At 43.5% G+C, this 24116-nt stretch overlaps 1 protein-coding gene across 2 annotated transcripts in view; it reads left to right on the forward strand.

The window, feature by feature from the left end:
- Positions 1–24116, forward strand: part of agrn (agrin) — a 251176-nt gene that overhangs the window by 168136 nt on the left and 58924 nt on the right. For both annotated transcript variants that reach the window (XM_071475408.1, XM_071475410.1), the window contains 5 exons: positions 247–471; positions 3725–3931; positions 14280–14501; positions 21328–21525; positions 22045–22245. In XM_071475408.1, the coding sequence (XP_071331509.1) occupies positions 247–471; positions 3725–3931; positions 14280–14501; positions 21328–21525; positions 22045–22245 (1053 nt within the window). The remainder of the gene's footprint in view (positions 1–246; positions 472–3724; positions 3932–14279; positions 14502–21327; positions 21526–22044; positions 22246–24116) is intronic.

The following is a 24116-nucleotide window of genomic DNA, read 5'->3' on the forward strand; positions in this document are numbered from 1 at the left end:
CCAGTTTTGAAGCAATTAAGCAAGGACAAATGATGTCGTGTTACATTTTACTGTCTTTTTTCTTTTGCCAAGTTATTGTTGTTCAGTTTTCTGCAGAGGATCAAAAGATGGACAGAGATGTCTTTGATTAAAGCTTTCTTGTTCAATCCCCTAAGGTCTAATTAACGTAAACAGCATAAACATTTACCTACTGTGCAAATATGTATACTGCAGCAAATATTCACAAACGCCTTTGTCTCTCCGCAGACCCGTGTAAAGACAGCGAGAACAGTCTGAACACAATGTGCCGGGTGGAGACTCTCACCCGCAACACCCTCATCTTCGGCCTTCCAGAGTCGTGCCCACCAGGAAATGAGCCTCTGTGCGCCAGCGACGGCGAAACCTACCCCAGCGAGTGCGCCATGACGGCAAGGGGCATGCAGAAAGGCATCAAGCTCAGGAAGATCCACGCAGGACGATGCAGAAGGCTGGGTAAGAAAAAAAAAGCTCTGTGGCTTTTGGACAGTTACTAGTTGTGGAGCAATATCATAAAAAGAAACTGTGCCTTCCTACCTTTGACAGGGTATTGGTTGAATCTCTCTTTGAATCGAGCTATAGAGAGTTCCGGAGACATGATAATTAGTAATGAGATAATCTTTTTGGAGATCTGAAGTTCAACCTTAATACAAATGCTCTCAAGCACAGAAGTAAAAGTCCTCTCTGTAATTTTGTGACATTAATTGCTGAGTCATCATATAGACATAAAACCTTAGATAAGCTAGGAATCCAATTTGCAGTTACATCTGATAACACATGTGCAACACGAGACCAAAAGTGCTTCACATCAGGGCACCTTATACAAAGTAAAATATACTGGACACATTCATGACTGCGGTAAAGCCTTTTTATTTTACGTTGTGTTATAGCACCCTAGAGCATATAGGTGCACAGCCTGTATTTGTCCTAGATTTAATCGTTTACCACCCACTGTTCTACTGCATTAACATGTTCATGGGCTGCTTGCACTGCGATCGAATGGTTTGAGCATAATGGCAAAAACTCAACAGATAGAAATCAAGACACAATCGTGAAGCATCACATTGTCATGTATGAAAACATTCACATATTTCACATAAACTCTAACTCTGTAGATATGACTGTGTAGCTGTATTCTGCTCCATGGTACAGAGATAAATGACTCTAAGGTCTTGGGATCTGTACTGTATCCATGCTAGCAGTAGCCTCTTCCAGCCTGATAAGAGCCTCCAGGGCTGTTATCTGTGCTATTAGAACACGGGGTTTAAGCCTTAGTCAACAAAGAGCTGTCAGCTTTTACTGTACGTCTGATAGCCATCGGACGAAATCCAATTTTCCCGCTGTGTTGTTGGCGGGGCCTTTGCCGAAGCCACAGCTGTGTTGGTTTATGGCGGTGATGTGCGGAGACCCTCGCCCGTGTACCGCGACCTCTGACAAGAATAGATCACTGCTGGTCAACAAGGAAGGTTGATAGACACTTCTGTGACACGCCCTGCATGTGATGCCTGCTCTGATTGACAGACTGATGGATGAGTGTGAGGGTTTCAAATTGCAAAAATCCCACTCTAAGTAGCACTGTTAGTTTGTGTTTGCATGCCAGTGTGTGTGAGGATGTGTACGTGTGTGAGCAAGTGGATGAACGTTTTTTTCTTTTCTTTTTTTTCTCACTCTTCTCTGCTGTGCCTTTTTCAAATGAAAGAATAATTCAATTTGAAACAGAGATCCATGAAATCATATCCCTAAGCAAATTACAAATTGGTAACTAATGAAAATGGCCATTTCGACTTGTAACCATGACATCGCACATCCTTGTAGCCCTCTCACTCAGATACAGCACTGATGTAATTAAGTGTGGCATGACAGGCTTTTAAAGAAAAGAGAAAAAGGAATTGAATTGCTGTACAAATTTGATCCACTGATCAGGAATGAAATAAATTCGAAGCCTAGCGAGCGCCTCCAGAACAGAGGCCTGCTTCAAATTGGATTTTCTCACTTCAATGGCAAAGTTGCCATTTCACATTACCACTATTTCTTTCTTTTTTCTTAATTTCCGCAGTAGATTTCTGCTTAGTGAGTCAAAATGTAATGAATATAATAGTTTAGACTTAAACTTGCCCTAAAATGAAATTCTTCACTTTGACTTCCCCAGTTTTATTAAAGTTATTGGGGAACTTTATTATTAAAGTTAGGAAACCATGATCTCCAGTCAATTGTCAGTGATTGCATCACCAAAGAACATGTATTAACAGCAGCCACAGTGTTATTAAGTGTCACTTCACTGAGTTTATTACCAGGCTTGTTTGTTTGTTTTTGCCATGATTAATATTGCAATAAAACTAATAAAAGTTAGGGATAAATATAAGAAAAGATTCAGTCCAGAGCAAATATTTCTGTCACAGTGGTGAATTCCTCCTGCTGCTGCAGCTGCAAGACGAATTCACCATCACCATCGTGAATTCTGGTTAAAAAGTTTAAAAAAAAATAAAAAATGAATGATTCATTACTTTTCTAACAATGGAGTGAACAAATTAATAGATTTTCACCTGATGTGCTTTGGACAAAAGTACCAGAACCAACAGAAACCAACAAACCCTCAAATATTCTTTTGTGTGACCAGTGTTGTGTCAGTCCATGTCATTTTATTTTCTACAGCCATGAAGAGGCCCTTGGATTCTTCTTAGAATAGCTGTTTATTGTAGAAAAACATTCATTTCTGATGTGTTGTTAACAGTTTCAGGTGTTTCCACAAAAGGCTTTAACCTCTGCCGCTGAAAGCAAAGCTTTTACACGCGCTACCAATGACATCAGTCCACTCTAACATGTAATTACTGTTTGGATGAAAACCGATTTATTTCCCCATGGTTGGACCAGTGCTGTCACACTGCAGGAAGGACAATTAGTTCAACACTCAGCTAGCTTGAAATGTTTTTTTTTTTGTTTTTTTTTTACACTTGCTGAGTACCTCTGTTGTCCTTTCCTCTGTGTTGCTCAGTCAGACTGTTACAAAATTGGCACTTGGAAAACAGCTCGAAAAAGCCTTATCAGTGTCTGTACCATAGACTGTATATAGAAATGGACATAGACTACATGGCTGAGAAGTGAAGCCAATGTGGAAGAGCCTTAAACCTGCATTCTAACTAATGACCACCAGGGGGCGACTCCACTGGTTGCAAAAAGAAGTCTGACTGTATTGAAGTCTATGGGAAAATGTCTCTACTTTTCACTAAATTTATTGCCTCAGTAAACATTTTCCTGATGAGTTTATGGTGTCAGTCTCTAGTTTCAAGTCTTCTTCAATGCAACATGATGTTAATTTTTTTAATCATGGTCCCATTTAGAGGAAAATAGATGATAAAGCTGGGTATGCATTAGCTACTGTGTGATTGACAGACTGTAGCACACACAGTGACAGTCAGGATAGAGTACAGAGCAGGTCAGATCCATCCCTCACACCATCTTCTCGTCCAAATATGGTTTCTTCTGGTTTTAAGAAAAACCGAGATGGCGACAGCCAAATTACAAACGCCACTTGCCACTTGGTCGATACAAACGGATGACAGTATAAAGGAAAAATCTGAATTAATGACAAATGCAGATGCTTCCATTCTAATGGTTACTGAATGGTTTTGTAAGTCTGGACATGGGTTAGGGTTATGGTTGGGTTTAGGCAATGTACTGATACTTATTTTTTACCCATCCCCATTTTCAGAGGAATGTAAGGAGGAGTGTCTCTTCAACGCCGTGTGTCTGGTGGAGCAGCTGAGCGCCCGTTGCTCCTGCGATCCCATCGAGTGCGACGGCACCTACAAGCCTGTGTGCGGCAAGGACGGCCACACCTACACCAACAACTGCATGCGACGCAAAGCAGAGTGTGTGAGCAAGACCCTCATCCCCATCAAGCACCAAGGGCCCTGTGGTGAGTGGAACTGGAGGACGGGGAAAGAGAAGAAGAGGGGCAAAGGCTCCTTTGGGGCTTTACAAGAACTAATGTTGTTTCCTCTCAGTCCCTCTCTTCTCCTGTGTCTTTTTCTGCTTGTTTTTTAATGCATATTCAATGTGTTGTTCCTTCTGTATCGCAAAAGCTAACTGTGTGTGTGTCTGTGCTTTAAGCTTTACTGAAAAGTGACTGAAACGGTTCAGAAATGCTCTCTGGGGGGGTTGGCGTAACTCAAACAGACAGGACGTGTGCCTTCCTTATAAAAATCTTGCCTACACTTCTCCACTCATTCACCTCCCATTCATCTCCTCATCCTTGTCATGCTTCATCCCACCATCTCAAACACACACCCACTATGATACCCCACTGTCATGTTTCATTCATCCGCTGTCTGTCTTCTACTCCTTCACTAGTCTTCCACTTTGGTGGCTTCTGTCATCTTTTTTCCTCCTCTGTCTTTGTCTTGTATGTTGCTTTTTCTTGTATAAAAAAAGCTATTCTTTCTTGTTTCAGTGCGTCAGTCAGTCTGTCTGTCTATCTTTGTCCGTGTGGCCGTCTTCCTGGCTGTCTGGCTGCAGGTGGAAAGTGGGGTCACCCAGTGGGCGACCTCATCAGGCGGACTCTGAGGGGTGAAGCCCTTCCCCTTGCTGCGTGTGGACCTAACAGGAGGGGTCTTGTACTGCTGCCTTTTTCCTCTCAGTCCTTGTGTGTCTCTGTGTCATTAATGTCTCTTCCTTCTGTTTACTCTCCTGCAAAGATGTGATCCGTGAGGTTGGAGAAGTCTTCCTCTGTCCCTGCTCTCTGTGTTTTATTTCCTGTCTAACCAAAAGAAGAAAAAAGAGCATATCCTGTACCTAACTGTCTAAGCACTGCTCACCTCTGACTCCTTTCTCTCTGCATGCAGTATTGCATGCCAGCTCCCAACCTCGCTGCTACCCAACAACCCCCCCCCTCTCCATCATCAAGACTTTCCCATGAAAGCTTGCATCTGCTTGATGAATGTACAGAGAGTAGTTTATGCCATTTGTGACCATGGACTCTGCACTGGAGTTGAAGTTCAACTGCACTGTGTCAAATCCTTTTAGTTTTACTTACTAAACTGTATGTGACATGCATCATAGGTTAAACGAGCTATTTGTAAGTTTTGCTATCGCTACATAGCCAGCATTAGCATTAAGAGCAGTTTACTCACCAGTTTAGAGGAAACGTTGCGGGTTCTGCACCCGCAAACTTCATTCCTTTACTCATCACGAGCAGTGGAACGCAACGCCAATGTTAACTCTTGTCTCTATCGCGTCTTTTCTTCTACTGAAGATTTAACGCCACTCAGAAGGGTGTATTATAACCCTTTTGTCTTCTAAACGCAATGATGGCTGAGGCTCTAGTCAAGCGACAATCACCACCACCCGCTCTCACCACTTTCAGCGCCAGAAATAAATGTCCAAATAGCCGCTTTAACTGCAAGATCCCTAATCCTCAGATTGATGTAACCCAAATCAGAAAGCACTCTGGCAGAAACCAACCGTGGTTAAGGCTTTTTTTTTTAACCTTAACTACACTCAAAACTGAACCTTAACTAGTTGTTTTAATTCCTTATCATCAGTTAGTTAACTTGTCATAACCATGATCTCCCAAGCTTAGTCATACTGTAGTTGTCATGCACAAATTTGGTGAAAATAAATAATAAGATGATAAAACATCGTCATTGAACATAATCGGGGGTTTTGCAGAATCTGTCTGGTGGAAGTAAGAAGCCTGCTGCCTGAATGTATTGTCAATTGCTGGTTCCTAATAAAAGAAGAATGAAGAGGGATAAGATTCAATGAGAGATTTGTAAGCCTGTAAGCTTAGCGAATTTTATTAACCCAGAACCAAACCCTAAGCTGCACACACTTCAATGGATGTAAAATGGGAAAACAGTTGGCAGGATGGAGAATGATTTCATTAAATGTCCATTTTGCACCCGTGTTTGGCACTCTTGTATCCAGGTTACTTCCTGATACACCCAAATTATAACTCTGTCAGTTACAGCAGACAAAACATATACAGTTTCTCTGATCATTTTCAGAGGTGATGTTAATGCCTCGTATTGAGTTGATCTCCTGAACTGGACGCATTTTTGCCATTTCCCGTCATACACCCGACGACCCAGCATGAACGTCAAAGCCTGAGTAAACTGCTCATGCTGCTTCACGTCACACTCCCTCAATCAACAAATCCGCACAGCAGACATGTTGCGTAATTTAGTCTCAGAATTTCTGTCCACATTTTCATTATTGTTGTGTCACCGTGCGATACCGCGGGTGGAGCTGGATACCAAAGATATCTCCCATTGTCAGCATGAGGAGGCACCAGCACTCATTAGCATTATTCGACCGTCAGAGCTGCGCCTAAATTGAGTGGTGGAAATGGCAGGGCGAGTGCTTATGTGTTTTGCTCCATTTCATTATTTCTGGCAAATAGTGTCCCAGTCCTACCCCCTCATCCTCCCCACCTCCCCCTCCCTCATTTGTTTAGTTATTTTACTTTCTGTCTCTCCCTCTCTCTCTTCATCCGTCCTCCCTTCCCCCGCGCAGCGCAGCCGTCAGCGACTGGTAGTATGTTTCTTTAATGCATTTTTATTGACATTTGCATATTTTTCAAAACAGAGCGCCACAAACACCGCCACCACCCCCCCCGATTTGGTTTTAATTAAACATCAAAAGAGGCAAGTGTAGGTGCCCACTGAGACTGTTGGTTTAGTCAGACAGATGATATGCATGCAAACAGTGACTCTGTGTGTGTGTGTGTGTGTGTGTCTGTTTACATGTTAGAACTGTCTTTCTTTGTCCCCCATGTTCTTTTGAAGTTTTTTTTTTCACTGCCAGTGTCAGTGGGACACTGAGTCAAAATAAGATAGAGGTCCCTCTCTGTATGGGCAAAGCCTAAAAGACTTAAGAGATAACCCTGACAGACACCCAGGGGATGCATGCAGTATCTGCCTGTTTGCTTGTGTGTATGTGTGTGTGTGTTTGTGCGCTTGTGTGTCTTCCTGTCCTCTGAAAACACTGACTTGTCAGAGCTCAATCAATAGCCCCCACTGATTATGCCACAGGAACACACACAGACACACACTGTATACAGTGTGAGACACATTCTTCCATTGTGCTCTGTTGCTCTTGTGCTCTGACATTGACCGGCTTTGTCAAAAGACAGCAGCACAATGACCACTATGTAATCGTGATACAAACACACACACACACACCGACTGGAGGCATGAAAAGTTTCATATGTCTGAAAAGGAAGACTTTGATATATTAAATTATCATTACTTGATAAATAATGATCCCTTTTCTGGTTTCACTGGTTGTGTGGTGTGTGGGGTGGGGTGATCGATCAGCCTGCCAGCTGTCAAACAGATAAAATTCCCCAGTTCTGACACTGTCGTAAATCTCTTTTCATGTGGGCGCCCCTGTCAGAAGTCACCCTCACAAAGAGTCGTCATGCAAAGAACCCACATATCTATAATGTCCTGACTGCTGTCCGCCCCAGAAGACAATTTGATTGATATCTAAAGCTCCTCAGTTTAGAGATGCAGACGCCACGTCGCATTTAACTGATTAACTTACGTCCGGGCGGAGAGACAAATCTTAAGGATGTCCGAGGACACGTGAGTCAGCGAAGGATTTGCTGGAAGTGAATCAAAGCAGGCTGCTGGGAAGGATGGTGAATAGGTCTGCAGCATTAGATTCTGAGATGGAACAAAAGATTCCTGTGACACTGCAACAAGTTGTTTGTCATCACGGCACAAGCAGATGAGATGACGCAGACGCTCCGCTGCTAAAAAAAATATTATCAGTGGTTTGGTTTTGTTTTGTTTAGATTTTTTTCCCTCTGGACATTGATCATGTTTGTCATCATCAGGACGATTGATTGTGTTGTAATGTTCATCACCTACTTCACTGTAGAGTTTCTACCTTGTTGATGCACACAGGGACAACTACAACATTTCATAGTGTGGAAGATAAAAATAATATTTTTAGGCTGAAGCGATGAAATCCTGTTTTTTTCTCTCCTTCCCGTATGATGTCAGCACAGCAGGGTAGCAGCACACAAACTAAACAATGAAGAGTGCGTGCAGAGTGGGCTATTGAAGCAGATATGTGGTAATTGTTCAGCTATATTTAGAGGAACAAGCAGTGGAAGTACATTGGCACCCTAATAATTTGAAAGGCTTTTATTCTTTCTATTGTATAACATATAAATGATGGGTCCGTTTTTATGGAGCAAAACAGGAACAAATTTCAGAGTCAGTACAAGAAGTCACTTAGCTTTAACCCATCAGGATGACTTAAAGGCATAAACTGAGATTTCCATGTCTTCTTTGATTATAAAGCAGGTCTATCAAAGCACAGCCTGTATTCAGAAACTGAGCCTTAAAACGAGCAGTCAGGGCTTCTGTAACTTTGTGATGTCACAAAAAAACGGTCACAGCTCTCAGCCATGCCCCCAGGCCCAGACCACCCAGACACACCATCCAACCTTGCAGGATTTGGTTTCTTTTAGTGTTTACATGAAATTTGCTCTATTTTTCATTTGATCACTGAGGAAACATTCAGCCAATCAGAGGAGAGACTCAGAGCATCTCTTCTGATTGGATCACTGACCTGTTGACCGACTAGAGCTCCAGGGAGAAGCCTAAGAGAGGAGATGTAAAACTACATTGAGATGGCTTTTGGTTCTTAAAACCACAAATATATCTTCTTATGGATATCAATGCTTCAAATGGAACACCAGAAAAGTGTAAAATATTGGACCTTTAACAGTTTTCACCAAATGCAAAAGGATTTGCGATGCCTTTAGAAAGGCCTGTCAAATGATTTTGATACTGTTAAAGTGTGACATGCTGATGAATTTGGCTGGAAAGATGCAGGAAGTGGGCTACATCTCTAGAGCGCTTTCACCAATAATGATCAAAAACTGCAACGGGCTCTCAAGTCCTCATAGTACCTTCATGTAATGTACTCTGCTTAATGTGCTTTTGCTCGGATTTACTGCCTGCAGCTTTATGGAAAGATATTTGCAGCTTCTGTGTGAGTATTATTATTATGTTGAGAATTCATTGTTCGCTTACTGTTTAGAGTTGTCCCTGCCTTGTGTCTGTAATGGACAGTAACGTTCCCAGTAAGCTGAAGCTGCAAAAAGCTCTACAGCAGAGAAAGGGACGAAATGTGAAAACGGATTTGATGGGGGGAAAAAAAACATAATAAGGCTTCACACAGTCTTCCAATAAGGGGCCAAAGTGAAATCATTTCAGAATAAGCCTTCCTTTAAAAATGACATTTATTTGATATCAGGGTGCCAGGCTCTGTGTCAAATTAATCGCATTTACAATGAAAATGCATCGCTAAAACTTTTTTTTTTAGTTTTGGCTCAAGTTGTGACACAGCTTCCTGCCCAGAGGTTATTTTCCGCAGCTCCTTCAAGTCAAGCTATTTTAGTGCATATTCAGTCGTACTTTGAAACAGTCGAAGTGACTGCAGGAGTGCGAAGTGGCTCACCATAAGTCCCTGGAGCCTGTTGATGTGCTGGCCCCGCGTCTAGTATTAGAAGCATAAGAAGTAGAGAGGAGTTTCTAAATTAGTAGTTAGGCTGTTCGTAACATAGAAGTACAAGCAGCAGTGTGACTTCAGAGAGCACTGGAGGATAAGTCTGTAAAATCACTAAAACAGACAGTCTGAGAGGAACACACTGGCACACAAAGTAGGAGTGAACAAATGAAAGAGCTAGTTTTGCGGACACAAATTCTTTATTCACAGCTCTTTTGTCATGTCATGTGTACACAGCTGAATGTGTGTGTGTGAATGACTGCAAGCCCAGAAAAAAACTCATGTAAGTTGTTGCTTATAATGTGTCGCTTGTCGCCTCCGGAGGTTAACACAGAATCACTCAGCGGCAGACACATTGTCATTGACAAAGAGTTCTGCAAAGCAGGAAAGGAAAATCAGTCACCTTAGGTGTCAAGACTCTGTGCCGAATATTTTATCATTTGCATGTTTATTTGATGAGCATCTCCGCCTGCGTGCTGACACGCAGCTGTGGTGATTGGACTCACAATCAGTTGTGGAGCTTGAGTATGTAAGTCAGGCTGAGATCACCAGTGCTGTTTTTCCTAATCAAGTTAATTAGAGGAAATGCCGTGGGAGCCAGATTGACAGCAGCCAGGGACCGTCGGTCCACTTACTGTGGCCCGCAGGCTGTCATCGTGCAGAAATTGCAGAGAAATGTGGGTCAACAGGGTGTCAGAAGTGACTCGAGGCACCGTGGGTGTTACAAGCCGTCGGGCTGTGATCAACCAGGCAGTTTCTCCAATTTATACATTTTTCATTTCATTTTCAGTTTCCTCTGAGCCCTCCTTCATGCTGTAGCTCCTGACTTGATTGCAGATGCAATAAACATTGAGCTTTGTCGCTCCATTTTTATTGATGTTTACTTTTGTGTACATCAGTCTGAGAAATCTTCACAATCGTTTTTTGAACCTTCATGTGGAGCACGCACCCCTATGATAAAACCACCTGTTTGCATTAGACAGTGTTCAGCTCTGATAGATACATGTCACAAGATCAGGGAACCCAGCTTGTCTTTCTTCTCTCCCCGCGCTGTTTTTGGTTGTCTCCATTTTGAAGAGCAGCACGTTCTTAGTTGTAAATGCACAAAGAGGCTTCGACTTACCTCCTGCCTGTGATAAGTATTCAGTGGTAGACAGACACAGCCCGCGGGTATGCCTTTTGCTGTATGCTAATATAGCCTTTTCTCTGCACCTCCCTTTCCCTCGACTAATATGATACATAAATGTTTTTAATGCGAGGAAGGCAAAGGGAGTCGGATCAAAGCCCCGCAGGTGAAGAAACACAGGAGGCGGGGCTTGCTGTAGATTGGCTGTGCCCCATTGGAGTCCTGTGTTGTAATGGGTTGCAGTCGTAGGTGATTCTTCTTGCCAGTTGGCTACTGCAAGCATCACCTGGATTACACTGATTCACTGCCCTGCATAATACAGGGAGCGATTTGGAATTGCACACGGACCCGAGGGGAAAAGTCCAATTAGCATATGTATGAGCTGAGCGGAGATGGGAGGAAGCTCTAGCCAAAATAATCTCCCGGCATTCCACCGGCATGTTACAGGGGGTTAACAGTGGTACGCCTTCTTTCTGCAGCAACCACACAATCACAGCCAGAGTCCTGCCGGGGCTCGCTGCGATGCGGCACCCACCTGACGAGGGGATGTTACGCTTTAGAAGTTGCACTGTGGCACCCTCACCACTTTACTGTCAGATAACACCACTAAGCGGGCAGTAATGATACTTCAGACAGGTATCCGCACATCAGAGGGACGCGTCCTCTTAAGTATTCGATGAGGCCAGCCCGGACCTCTGCAGGGGCAAGTTGACACAGCACGGCCTAACCTGAAGTAATCCCCTCTGAGTCCTGAAGCAGGGCCATGCCATTAAAATACCACACTAATTAAAACAGAAAAGTTACACAGCGGCTGGCAGGGGAGACTGAGCTGACACCCAGAATGTAAAGTCCTCTCAACCAGTGTGGTGGTTCAGAAACAGAGCTGAGTGCACACAAGCAGAGCAGAATCCTTGATAAGAAAGAATTATTCATATATTTTTTTATATTTTATTTCATTTCATTTTTTTCCCCCCGTTTCTCCTGACTTTTCACCACTGCAGACCACTGCCTGCTCCTGCTCAGCCACTAAAACAATTCCTTGGCTCATGCGTTTGGCACCACAGACATCGTTCACATTCAACAGACGAGCTAATGTTCATGTGTAAATAGCTCGCTTTAAACCCTGAAACTTTGGCTTACTCAGGACCTGCCTGACAGGAACACTGATACACGCATGAAAAGATAAGTGTTTGGGAGAAGACCAGGGAGAGACAGAGAGCTGGAGCAGGCTCACGAACACCATCCCACAAGCCTTAGTTATGACAAGCTGCCATTTCAAAGCTCCTGCCTGCGTCCAAGAGAGAGTAAAAAGACAGCTTCAGCTTTTAACTGTGTCACAAGATTTTTACACTTGGGGAGTTTTGTCTCCTCTTTTTTTCCCTTCACCCTCTCCAGTTAATAAATCAGGCAGAAATTTTGCCCCCCAGAGGTAGAGGATGATAAAAAATTAGTTTTGGAGGGGAATTCTTTCATCTTTTTTATGTGTGTGAAACAAAGAGAATGGGAGACAAAAGCGTTATCAGAGGCTGCAGCTGTGTTTTAGGAGCCTGTCCTTGGGAAGTGGGCTGGTGAACTTTTATGGAGGCCAAGGTTGTACAGTTAAGCTCGAATCACAAGCTTACAACGCACACTCTCTCACACACACACACACACACACAAGCACTCACACACACACACACACACACACACACACACACACACAAAAGGCCTTGAAAAGAGATCAGGGGGAATCGATTGTTTTTGAAGCCGTACCAAATTAAGCAGCATTGAACAGCTTACATATTTTTGTGGCACCTCCAAGCTCTTTTGAAACAGCCGCTTGGCAGCGAAACACAGGAATCAATAGCGTTCCACCTTCTAATCTGAAACATTCACTTTTCGGAAATGGGAGCGCCTGTGTCTTTGCTCGAGATCCGGAAAGATCCGTTCAAATAGTTCGAAGTAGAGGACAGCCCAGACTGAACATGTCTTAACATGTTCAGGTGACATTGATCCTCATGTCACATCCTCTCAGTCGCCATAATCAGAGTGAAAGAAGCTAATTGCCTCCGTCTGTGTTATCAGTTGATAATTTACCCCAGCATTAGTGCTTGGAGAAGAGGCTCTGCTGAACGCTTCTGAGTTGATAAATGAATCATGGGGCTCCAAGCACGCCAAGTTGGCCCCCTGCGTTGCCATCTAATCCCATAATGGTCACGATAATGATGGAGCCACGGGTGGCGTCATTACATGGGGCAGTTTCCATGACAGCACCCCCACCCCTCTGGAGGTAGAGCAGACGAGAGAAGGAAGAAGTTGTTGTTTGACTTTGGGTGTAAAATGCACCTCTTTCAGTTTTCACCAGCACTCCTCATCAGAAGTTATATGACGCCTCCGTCGGCTTTTTTTCCCTCTAATCTGCAGACACACCACATTTAGCGGAGTGATCCGTCCCTCATGCGTGAAGCTTTCCAAATGAAAATCGCTGTGGAGCCAGGCTGTCGTCTCTTGCTTAGTCTTGGTACCAGAGTGTGCACCATCCTACCTTAAGGCCTCCATTTTTCTAACCGTCAAGCCGAGCCCTCCAAACTGACACACACACGCTGGCACCCTGTCAATTTTATGTAAAGTTTTCACTGACGCATAAAGCTATAAATTCAGGGTGGCTGGCTGTGATCAAAGGATTGTTCACGGCGTTTTTTTTTTTGTTTTGTTTTGTTTTTTTTCCCCAGGTTTCCTCTGTCTTCTGATCAAGTCAGGTTATATCAGCCCCGCCGCTGCCGCTACAGAGAATCATAGCTGCAAAATCGAGTCCTTGTTTTAATGAAGTCATGCTGGAGCTAGTGCGTGAGAGGAAGAGACTGAAGCAGACACCTCTCTGTGATGTTCACATTTCATATCTGCCTCTGCCCAGGAGCTTGCCATTTTTGAATTATTAAGCAGAGGGCTCTTTCTTCTCTTTGCCTGTTTCTCTCTTTCTCTCTCTCTCTTTCTCCATTCTCTACATTTTCTCTCACTCGTTCTCTCTCACGCTCTTGCCCTTTATGCTCTTCTTTTTCTCAGTCCTCCATGTCAGTTCAACCAGCTTTGGCTTTGGCAGAAGCAGTGGCTCTCACTGAGATGCAAATGACATGCTTTGAAGGGGCACATTGGGAACGTCAATTAATCCAGGCGTTTACTCGCTTGAGAAAAAAAAAGAAAAGAAAAAAAAGAAAGAATGGCTGTGCAACCATTGTTCATAGGCTGTTTCATCTTTATTGGGCTACAGGGCCATGTTTTTTATCCACTGTCCTCATGCCACCGGATTCGGCGGACTCTTCAAAGAATCAGGACATATCAGGATAGGCATAAAGGCGAGGAAATGACATAGGAAGCTCACGAAGCAGAGGTGTCACAGGAGTACAGCTGTATTGCATATTCCATCATGTCCCTTCTAATCCCCAAACCCTGTCTAACACAAAACCTTCAGTTCACCATGTAGCTATATCTTAACCGACCTCCCTGTCCCCTATGCCCTTTCCAGTCCCAGACCTTTTTCCAACCTCTACCTTATATTCCTCCTACGCCTCAGCTGCCCTGCTAAGTAAAACCCTCTAACTTTGCTCTCTCTATCTCTTGGGTGGTCGGTCTTCAGATCTCAACGTACCCAGCCCGTGTCTGGATAAGGTGTGCGATCATGGGGCGGTGTGCGTGGTCAAGAACAACGAGCCAGTGTGCGAGTGCCCCGAGGCCTGTCCACAAACCTCTGACCCGGTGTGCGGATCTGACGGCCACAGCTACGGCAGCCCCTGCGAGATGCGGGCGATGGGTTGTGCGCTTCAGAAGGCCATCCACATCCAGCACAAAGGACCCTGCGGTGAGTATCTGCACAATAAAACGCCACAGAGCTGAGGTATGCTGACACCCCATTCATGAATTACCAGAGAACGTCATGTTCATACATTATGCAGTCAAATTACAGCATATAGTCTCTTATAGTGCAGATATGAAATCGCTATGAAACTGCGGTGAATCATAGCTCTCAGGTAGGAAAAGATCAAGACCTTGTGGAATATAATTTAGCTCATATTAATTAATGCTGCTACATTACCTGTAGGAAAAATGATAAACCACAGACATTAACAACTAACATAGAGAACATGGAGTTGTATGAACCCCTGGGGCTTCCCATTTTTAATCCAACAAAGCCAAAACAATACTTAAAACACCTTCAGGTCTCTTTAGGAGTTTCCTGATCCCTTGTTCATGCCTCCTCATCGCTTCCCTCCTGCTCTTCTTCAGCACTTCTATCCAAACACCAACACTCGCAATTGCTTGTTCTGACCTTTAAGTGAAGATGCACTTTCCTCAGAGAGAAAGAGAGCGCAGAGCATTTCTCTTCTGTAATTGGCTACATGAGTCACTTGGCTTTTTCTTGTGGTGTCGGAGAATCAGCTAGTTATTAGTACACCAGCGACAGCAGAGCTTCAACTGGTAAAAATGTATTCAGATCCACTGTGCGGGCACACAGCCATCCCGACTGATTTTTACAGCTTGGTAAACCCACTTAGTGAATACTCTTGATGGCCCGATGCCATCTTGCAAGGCCAATTTTCCCATGAACTCTAATTTGTGATTGAGTGTGCTCCCTTTTCTATAATCAAGCCGTTTGCTTTTCACACACACAGACTGGGCAGAAGTGCAGCAGTTATCGGCCCCTTGGCCCAACTCTCAGTTACCATTCACTCAGTTTTACTACAATAGATTTTTATCTGCATATTTTCAAGACTGTGACAATGAAAATGAGTTGGCGTCTGCAGTGCTGTATTTGTGTATGAGCTGAGCAGTTAGCAAAATGATCAATACAACTGAATTAGTTTCACTTTGCTGGTATGAAATTGTGCTCTAAAGTGTGCAAACAGTTTATGGCTGGAGTTTGTTTGTATGCACTAGTGTGATTGTTTTGTAAAATGAATAGCGTTTTGAGTTTCTTTTTGTGCGGATTAGACGATAGGTTTAGTTGCTGGAGAGGTCCTATGTGGACTCTTTTTCCTCTCTGTCTGCTCATGTATTGCATCTGTCATCTTTCCCTCCCAGCCTCCTCTAAATTGAAATCCAGCGCGTAAGGATGTATGCCAATAGGAAATGGAGCGAGAGCGTGTTTAGTCGGTGGGCAGGCAGGCAGACTCAATTTGGTGCGCCGCACTGCAGGTAGATGGCAGGTCTGTCGGCTCAGGGTCCTTCTGCGGTAATGAATAGTCTTTATTTTAAAAAGCGAGAGGCAGAGCGGGCTGGCGGAGTGGAGGGCCCTGTCTGTAATCCAGCACTATGGATGGTTCTTGGCTCCCAGAGGAACAGGCCTGCGTCAGCGCAATGGTGCCATAAAAATGCAGAGGCATCGGCTTGCCAGGCGCGAGCCAGCCGAGGAATGATGGCGATGATAATGTGGGTTATTTCTGGGCTGTTTGCACAGCTTTACTGGACTTTATTCAGCACCATAACAACTGACTGACTTAAGCTATTATCTCACCTAATTATCACAGGCTATTCCCGCCACCCATATAATATACTATACATGTTTATAGAGCAGAAAAGGAGAGAGAGGAAAAGAGCATATGCATATATTCAGGTGGTTTTGGAAGTATGGGAATTAGAAGCTGAAGGCATGAGCAATGAATGAAAGTGGTTCTAAATAAAGTGGGAATTCTCTGTGACACTCAGGTGCTTGATTGACCCTAACCCTTGAATGGCATTGTTGCATATCTAGATTTATACCTTGAGTTTTATTTGCTTATTATTTGCCACATTTCCTTCTTTTCATATATGGTTTTATGTCTATAATTTTCAAGTAGCCATCCAAAAAAATATTTGTTCACTGGCTCTGCTTTGTTATTTCCACCCAAATGTACGATAATGCGTAAGCTGTCAGATTTATGGCTTCCAGACTCCAAAGCAGGAGCTTAGTAGAGGCAGGTGAGGGCAGCCATAGTTTAAGGGTTGGAAGAGGTGACACAAAAGGGAAAATAACGGCATGTGTGCTTAACTGTGAGTGTCTGTGTATGTGTGGCGTACTATAGCCTCTCATGGGCCCTAGCTATAATTTCATTTCCTCCCCTCTGGGCTCGAAAAATAGCGGTTATCTATATGGCTCAGGTGCAACTCAGAAGCGATATGAGTGACATTTGTTATTATTCAGAGATTTTTTCCCCCTCCTGCGTTTGAATGGTGGGTAACCTTGTAAGGTGGACGGAGAGAGGCGCGCTCAGCTAATAGACCCCCCAGCTGGATATCAGTCGCCTCAGAAAAAGGCCCATTCATACAGCTTTACCCAAACAGATGAGAGCAGAGACGCCAGAATCATTTGAAAAAAGGGAAATAACAAATTTTCCTTTTTTCTCCCACAGGTGTTGGAGATGATATACACAGTTGAGTAAGAAATATAGGTCACACCAGCAGCGTGAGAGTGGTCGGTGAGAGAGGCAGTGCAAAGAGGGCAGAGGGAAAAGGGGTGGGGGAGAGCAGTAAATGTAGGGAGGCAAAGAGATGGGGGTAAATAAGATGAGGAGGAGCAGAGAAAGTGGGAGGCAGAGTTGATAGTGTATTGGCCAGACAGGCATCGACAGGGGAGTTGTTATCATCCAGGCATGTTCACAAGCCTTCAAAACACAAACCAGCCCACTTCTTTCTGCTTAATCCTGAGGTAATACTCCGCCCAGACCCCCACAGCCACAATTCAGAGTTTTCCCGGTGAGGATATCAACAAAACGCTGTAAAGCTGGAGGGCCTAAGGTTTTTTTGTTTTGTTTTTTTCTCCTCAATGACTCAATCCTTCATGCTTTCAAGGCCACTCTTTTTACCAACCTGCCCCTATTCCTCACACTCATATCTAAAAACCACAAACACTGCCACCAGACACAACAACAGAAGCTGTCACAGTGCAAGATCCAACATCAGTAGTCCCCAGTGTTAGGTTAAGGGGACCTTGAGTAAATTCACAGGACTGAGAAAAAAAGTTTGGTCTGATAGTTAGAGGAGTGACTTGGCAGGAAATGGAGAAAGGTCGATATAATAAAAGGAGGCTCCACATTAATAAACAGCATCTCTGTGTTATCCCGTCATATACAGAACATTACCCAAACACATGAAGCAGTGACCTACAACATTGTGTAATTACGTCTGATAAATGAAGGGATGACATTCGAATTTCCATGACTTATGAAATGTTCATGGTTAATGAAAGCTGCTCATGTGATGCAATAATATGTGGTTCTCAGCTGCTAATATTTGTGAAACATTTTCAATTTAAATATGTAAATTCAAGACCCCAGTACGTGTTAACTAAAATTAACATTGTATTTCATTTAGAGGCTCCAGTCAGCTTAGAAATATAGATTTTTTTTTTTCCCCCCAAGTAGCAAAACGGTTTCCCCCAACAACAGCATAAATTTAGCACGCCACATTGCCAGACTCACGTCAGGCTTGTGATGAATGGTTGCGCAAATATCATCCCCATCTCCACTGATCTGGGCTCCGGTGCTGGCTCAACGCTGGACCAAGTGTTGTTACGTGTTTCTGATTCTCTGCCCACCTCCACTCATCCAAGACATATTCAATCCGGCAGCCGTTTACGGGCCGCAGGTAGGTCACATTTGGTGCCAGCCGCAGTTGGCCTGAATCAGGTGGTTACCTGGGTTGTCTTGCTGTAATGTTTTTTTACAATTTTTTAGTTCACTCTTCAAGGTAAATTTTTTGGATGCAGTCGGTTTTAGATTTTTATTAGACCTGGCATAAAAGCCCTTAAAATATCTCCCTTTGATGTTGCACACACTGGTGGACTGTATATTTTCCTTGGCTGGAGGTTCTTTCATTGGTGGACGTGTAAGGCATTTGAATCAGACGAATGCTCCCAGACTCGAATGTTACAACTCTATCACTCACTTTGTAACATCCATGTGTCATAATGACAAGCCTGTCAGACGTTTTACCTTAAAGTGTGAACTTTTTTTATGATCGTGAACTTGTCTGCCTTCAGAGGGAGAAGCACATGGAAACTCAAGATTAGTGAAGACAGACACAGAGATGTCTGAATCTGAGATGACAGAGAGCAGACGTCTTAATATTACCAGTAATGGCTATAATTCTCCCTCTTCTCCTGGCTTTGAAGTCAGGCTCCCCTCCTTCTCTGTCTGTTTGCAATGCATGTTGTCTGGAGGTTCAGACGGTGTGGAGAGCCAGCTGCGAGGGGCAAGAGCTGATAAAGAGGCAAGGCTGCTATCAGGACACAGGGCCTGATAAAGGACAACACTCACCACTTCCCGATTTATAGCTGAGGAACCCTGAACACAGCAACCCGCATTTTAAAAACACTTTTATTGAATATTTATTTATTTTGTCACAGAAAAGCTTAGCCAACATTTTTTATGAGTCCGGTTTTGTGTTTTGAAAGAGAAACTCTGATCACATTATTATCTAGCAAATCATTGGATGCTTTTGCTTTGAGGTTTCCCTTTATTAGAACTAATTAGCCAAATCATGAATAATGATAATAACCAAAAACACATATCACTTGAGGGGAAACATTGATCCTGCGTGCTCCACTCATCTAATTTTTTAAGGTATGACTTCATTCTGCTCACACAGAATCCATTGCATCTGCAGGCAGTGTACTGCATGTGAAGTGCCATATATTGCCATATCCAGTTCACAGTCAAGGCTGTTAATTCAAGAAGGAAGTGGATGCCAGCACTAGATGGAGAGATGAATGAAATGAAAGACTCTAAGAGAGCAATAAACAAATTAATAAGGCGGAAGGTTCCAGGGGCCAGCCGCGCCTCTCTCAATTACTGCTAAATCAGCAGCCGTTATTAGCCTGCCTCTAATTGAATGTGATAGTGAGCTGTGCTAATGCAATCCCCCCGGTGTAATTGGTGTCAGAGGGAGAGGTGCATCTACTGCTTGCCCTGTCATCTCCATGAGGCCTCGCGTTTGCCTTCTCATTTGTTTTCCTGCCCACCCCACCTACCCCCCGTGTGACATTTTTCAGTACCCTGGACATTTCTGATCCCGCCTTGTTGTTTCTTCAGGTGGAAAAAATGCTGCCTTTAGGACGAGGCAAGTTCCTCAAGATGATCAAAGTGACTTTAAGTAAAGTCTCAAAAAAAAGCTCCTCAAGCCTTTTGGGTGTCTGTGCAGTCTGGAGAAAATGCAGAAAATGTAGTTATGATCTGCCATGATTCACTGTTAGAAGTGCTGTGGTACATATCACAATTTCAAGTAGATATGAACAACCCTATAAAGTGATGAATAGAACCAGGAAAGTGGAACTTTTCTCACTCAATTTTGACTTGTTTCCCAGAATCTAGTGCTCAGAAGTATCCTTAAAAGATAATGCTGGCACCGTACTTCCTCAAAGGGATGGTGGTAGCCAGGTGATGAGCGGTACCTGGCTGTCACTAGATACAGCAATTGGTATTCAGGCCAAAGAGTTCAAATCTTGTCTCATCAGACCAGCAAATCTTTTTCCTTCATGCTCTCAGAGTCCTTGAAGTGTCGTTTGGCGAACTCCAGCCAGGCTGTCATGTGGCTTTTTCTCAGGAGCAGTTTCAGTTCTGACCACTCTGCCATAAAGTCCCGATTGATGGAGTGCTGCAGAGATTGTTGTCCTTCTGGCTCTTTTATTCCAACTTCTCTGTTTTTGCAGAGATTTTCTGAAGCGCTTTGTGTTCAGATATTCAGTTTTAGCTCTTGCAAAAGTGGTTTTGGGGTATTTCTAAATTTCTTCAGTGATGGAGCCCACTCTGCTCCTGGGAACCTCCAGCACTTCAGCATCTTCTGTTTTTTTTTTATCCTCCACCTCAGATGTGTGCCTCAGTAGAATTCTATCTGTGGGGAATTTTCTGAATTTCATGGCTTGGGTTTTAGCTCCCACATGCATGTGAACTGTGACAGCTTTTAATAGACAGGTGTGTGCCTTTCTAAAGGATTTCAAATCAATTGAACCTGCCTCAGGTGGACAAAGTTTTACACCGATTCTACACTCTGTATGGAAACTTTGCATCTCTGCACTTCTTGTATCATTAAGCGCTACACAGCTGCCAAGGGCTACATAAAGGAAATACAAATACAATTTTTTATTGTTTACTATTTGTATTATTTGATAGTTTTATGGCTGTTGTCTATATTTTGAAAACAGTGAGTAAATGTATGATTAATGCGTTTGAAAATAGCACATTGGCATCTTTATCTTTATGCCATGATAAAATGTGTTGTTGATGAAATATTGACCACAAAAGTGCATAAAGATCAATGTCATGACTGCAGTGAATGTGGATATGTGCAGTATTAAGGTTCACAATGCAGAGCTAAGGATGTGCAGTCACACAAAGACTTTCTTTCCATTTGAGAGAGGCATTGTCAATCGGTAAGATCAGTTTGAAATGCACTGCAAAATACATTTGCTAATCAATGACATGAATTAAATTTCACCCATTTTCAGGTCTGCCACACAAATGAAATCCAAAAGGTGTAAAAGCAGGTAGTTAAAAGGGTATTTATTACAGCTGAGTTGCCTCCGAAGTCACATAAACACGAAAAACCTGAAACAAACTCACTCACTCACACACACACACACACACACACACACACACACACACACACACACACACACACATTAAGCCTTACCCTTCCTCCTTATCGCCATCTAGATGAGGCTTGTGCCAACTGCTCTTTCGGGGCAATCTGCGACGCCCAGAGCGGACAGTGTGTGTGTGCATCAGAGTGTGTGGAGTCCCACCAGCCTGTGTGCGGCAGCGATGGCACCACGTACAACAGCGAATGCGAGCTGCACGTGCGGGCCTGCAAAGAACAGATGGAGCTCCGAGTGGTCAGCCAAGGAGAGTGCAGTAAGTAATGCATGTGTTTCTATAGTGTGTGTCTGATTCTACCATGGTGTCATCCTATTTGAATCTCAACATCAAATGAAGAATATAAAGGATTCTTGGTGTAAATGTGAATCCTGGTCAAGCTGAGAAGTATGTATGAAGTTCTTTTTCTCAAGCTCTGAATTAGATTCATATATAAAAGTAGAGCCCATCAGGAAACTGATACAGCTGCAGGCAGGCAGGTCATGTTCTAACAAACTTGTCAAATAATGGAATTGCAGGATACTCAGATGGGAAATTGCTAATAGAACATGTATGTGTCAGTTTTAAGAAAGGGGTATTTCACAAGAGGAAGTGACCTGAATGACAGAGAGGAAAGAAAAAGAGGAATCTCATTTAAATCTCTCTCCCAGAGATGCATTTTAAGTTCTGGTGTGATTAAAATCCATCTAAACAGCTCCATGAATGGTTGCCTCTTTTTTAACACTGACCCGTCATGCTCTGACCGGTCCTACTGCTGTGTGTGTGTGTGTATTACAGAAACATGCGGCAACACTGTTTGTGCCTGGGGCGCCCGGTGTGTCCAGAGTAAGTGCGAGTGCCCACAGTGCCCGGACGAGGCCTTCTCGCCGGTGTGCGGCAGCGACGGCACCACCTACAACAACAAGTGTGAACTCCGCCTGTCCTCCTGCATGCAGAAGAGAAGAATTGATGTGGCAAAGCCCGGCAGCTGTGATGAAGGTAGGAAATGGACTCTGAAATGGTGTAATTATATTAACCAATCGGCCATTGCAATGGTGTAATTATCTTTATCAACTGACCTGTGATACAGTATTCAGTCATGTGTGGATTTTCATAATGGTTGCATATGCCACCAGCAGCATGCCAACAGGCCAACACAGCACAAGATGAAGTGAAAGTCACACCACAAGTCCATTAAAAAAAAAAACTTGTTACAGGAACAGAAATGACTTCAGGGTGATTAAGTTCAGGTCAGCTGTGCGTTTTAGAAACGATCATCTTCATGCTTTGGCTGTCATGTTTGTTTGTTTATCAGTGCATCTCGTGTGCCATTTCTTCAGCCACAGTACATTCTTTATAGTGGATACGTTCAGCACAGAGACCCAAGCTCTGAAGAAACCTCCCTGTTTTTTCATTTGCTTCCTATCAGCTGTGGCTGCTATCTTATTGAAATCAACACTCCCCCCTTGCTGTTTCGATAACTTAATTACAACTGGTCCTATTGTGGCATTCTTTAATCTGGTGTTAACTACTACTGTCAATGAAACGGAACCATTCTTATATAGATAAATTAAAAGATGTTCAATTTTCACATTTTTAAATGAGCTCTCCAGTAACTCATAAAGCACAAACACATTTTACACTTCACACTTCCTCATTTACTCATTTAGCAGATGCTTTCAACCGAAGCCACTTACAAGTGAGGGACAGCACTAAAGCTTCAGTGCAGTCGGAGACCTTGGTGTAAGTACTAAGTACTACATCTATCCAATAAGGCAAAGTGCAAGGAGATGAGGTAAAGATGTGCACAGTAAGCATGGGTTAGTTGAGTTTGAGTGTAAGAGGTGTTAGGAGAGGGAGAGGGAGGTGAGTATTCAAGAAATTCTTAAAGATAGCAGGCTTTTAATGTGAAATATCTGCAGGAAGTTTTACGTTTCATTGAAATTAATAGAGACTTGGAAAAGCAGACGATACTAAGGTATATAAGTGAATGAGAACAATATTTCTTTCCAAAAGAGAATCTCAGCAGACTGGTGGATATCACATGTACATTCTGCAGACTTTAACATACGAGTGTTGATGGCAGTAATTTCACTTGGCTTTTATGAGGGGCTGTACGGTATATATTTTATCAAGCCCTTCTATCCAATTATGCTTAAGTGCATGATCGATGGCTCTTAATGTGACTATCCATGATTTTTACGCCTGTAGCTCCGTGGTTCCTCCACATTCGTAATAAATGAGATCTAATACACCGTGCAAATCATATCTTGATCAGCGCTGACAGACCGAGGCAGGGTATCACAGTCTCTCGCTCGGCCCGTCTTGGGGACAACTCTGGAGGGAACAACATGCCAGTCTCCGGTTGTCATGCAGACGCCAGCGATGCCGTTCCCCTGTGGCTGGTGGGTCGTCACAGCGAACATAGTCATCCTCTGACAAGGTGTGAAGGGGAGCAGATTACACCTGCCAGCAGGAGCAATGGCTGGGGAGAGGAAAAGGGGGGGGGGGTGGAGTAGATGGAGGACAGAGCAAATAGAGATGAGAGGAATCCACTTCCATTTTGATTGCTAGCCAGGGGTGTTTCCTTCCTTTCATTTTTTTTGCTCTGTTTTTTTTCTGTCTACCATTGTCTATCACACGAGGCCTGTGAGCCGGATGGTGCCGCCAAAGCTTCTTGTGGTCGATTTAACATCATTTCACTGACTGAGACAAGTGACCTTTTCTGTATGTGGAGCATGAAGAAACATGAAACTGTATGCCCGCGATGCAGACTTACTGTCACTACACACGCTGTCCTCATTGTCTTTTGCTTGTCTGGTATCAGGCAGAAACGCAATCTCTACTACCTACCCAAGGGCATTTCTTTG

The sequence above is a fragment of the Trachinotus anak genome, unplaced genomic scaffold (genome assembly GCF_046630095.1).
Source record: "Trachinotus anak isolate AG129_WGS33_773 ecotype Australia unplaced genomic scaffold, CSIRO_AGI_Tana_v1 ptg000004l, whole genome shotgun sequence".
NCBI lineage: Eukaryota > Metazoa > Chordata > Actinopteri > Carangiformes > Carangidae > Trachinotus > Trachinotus anak.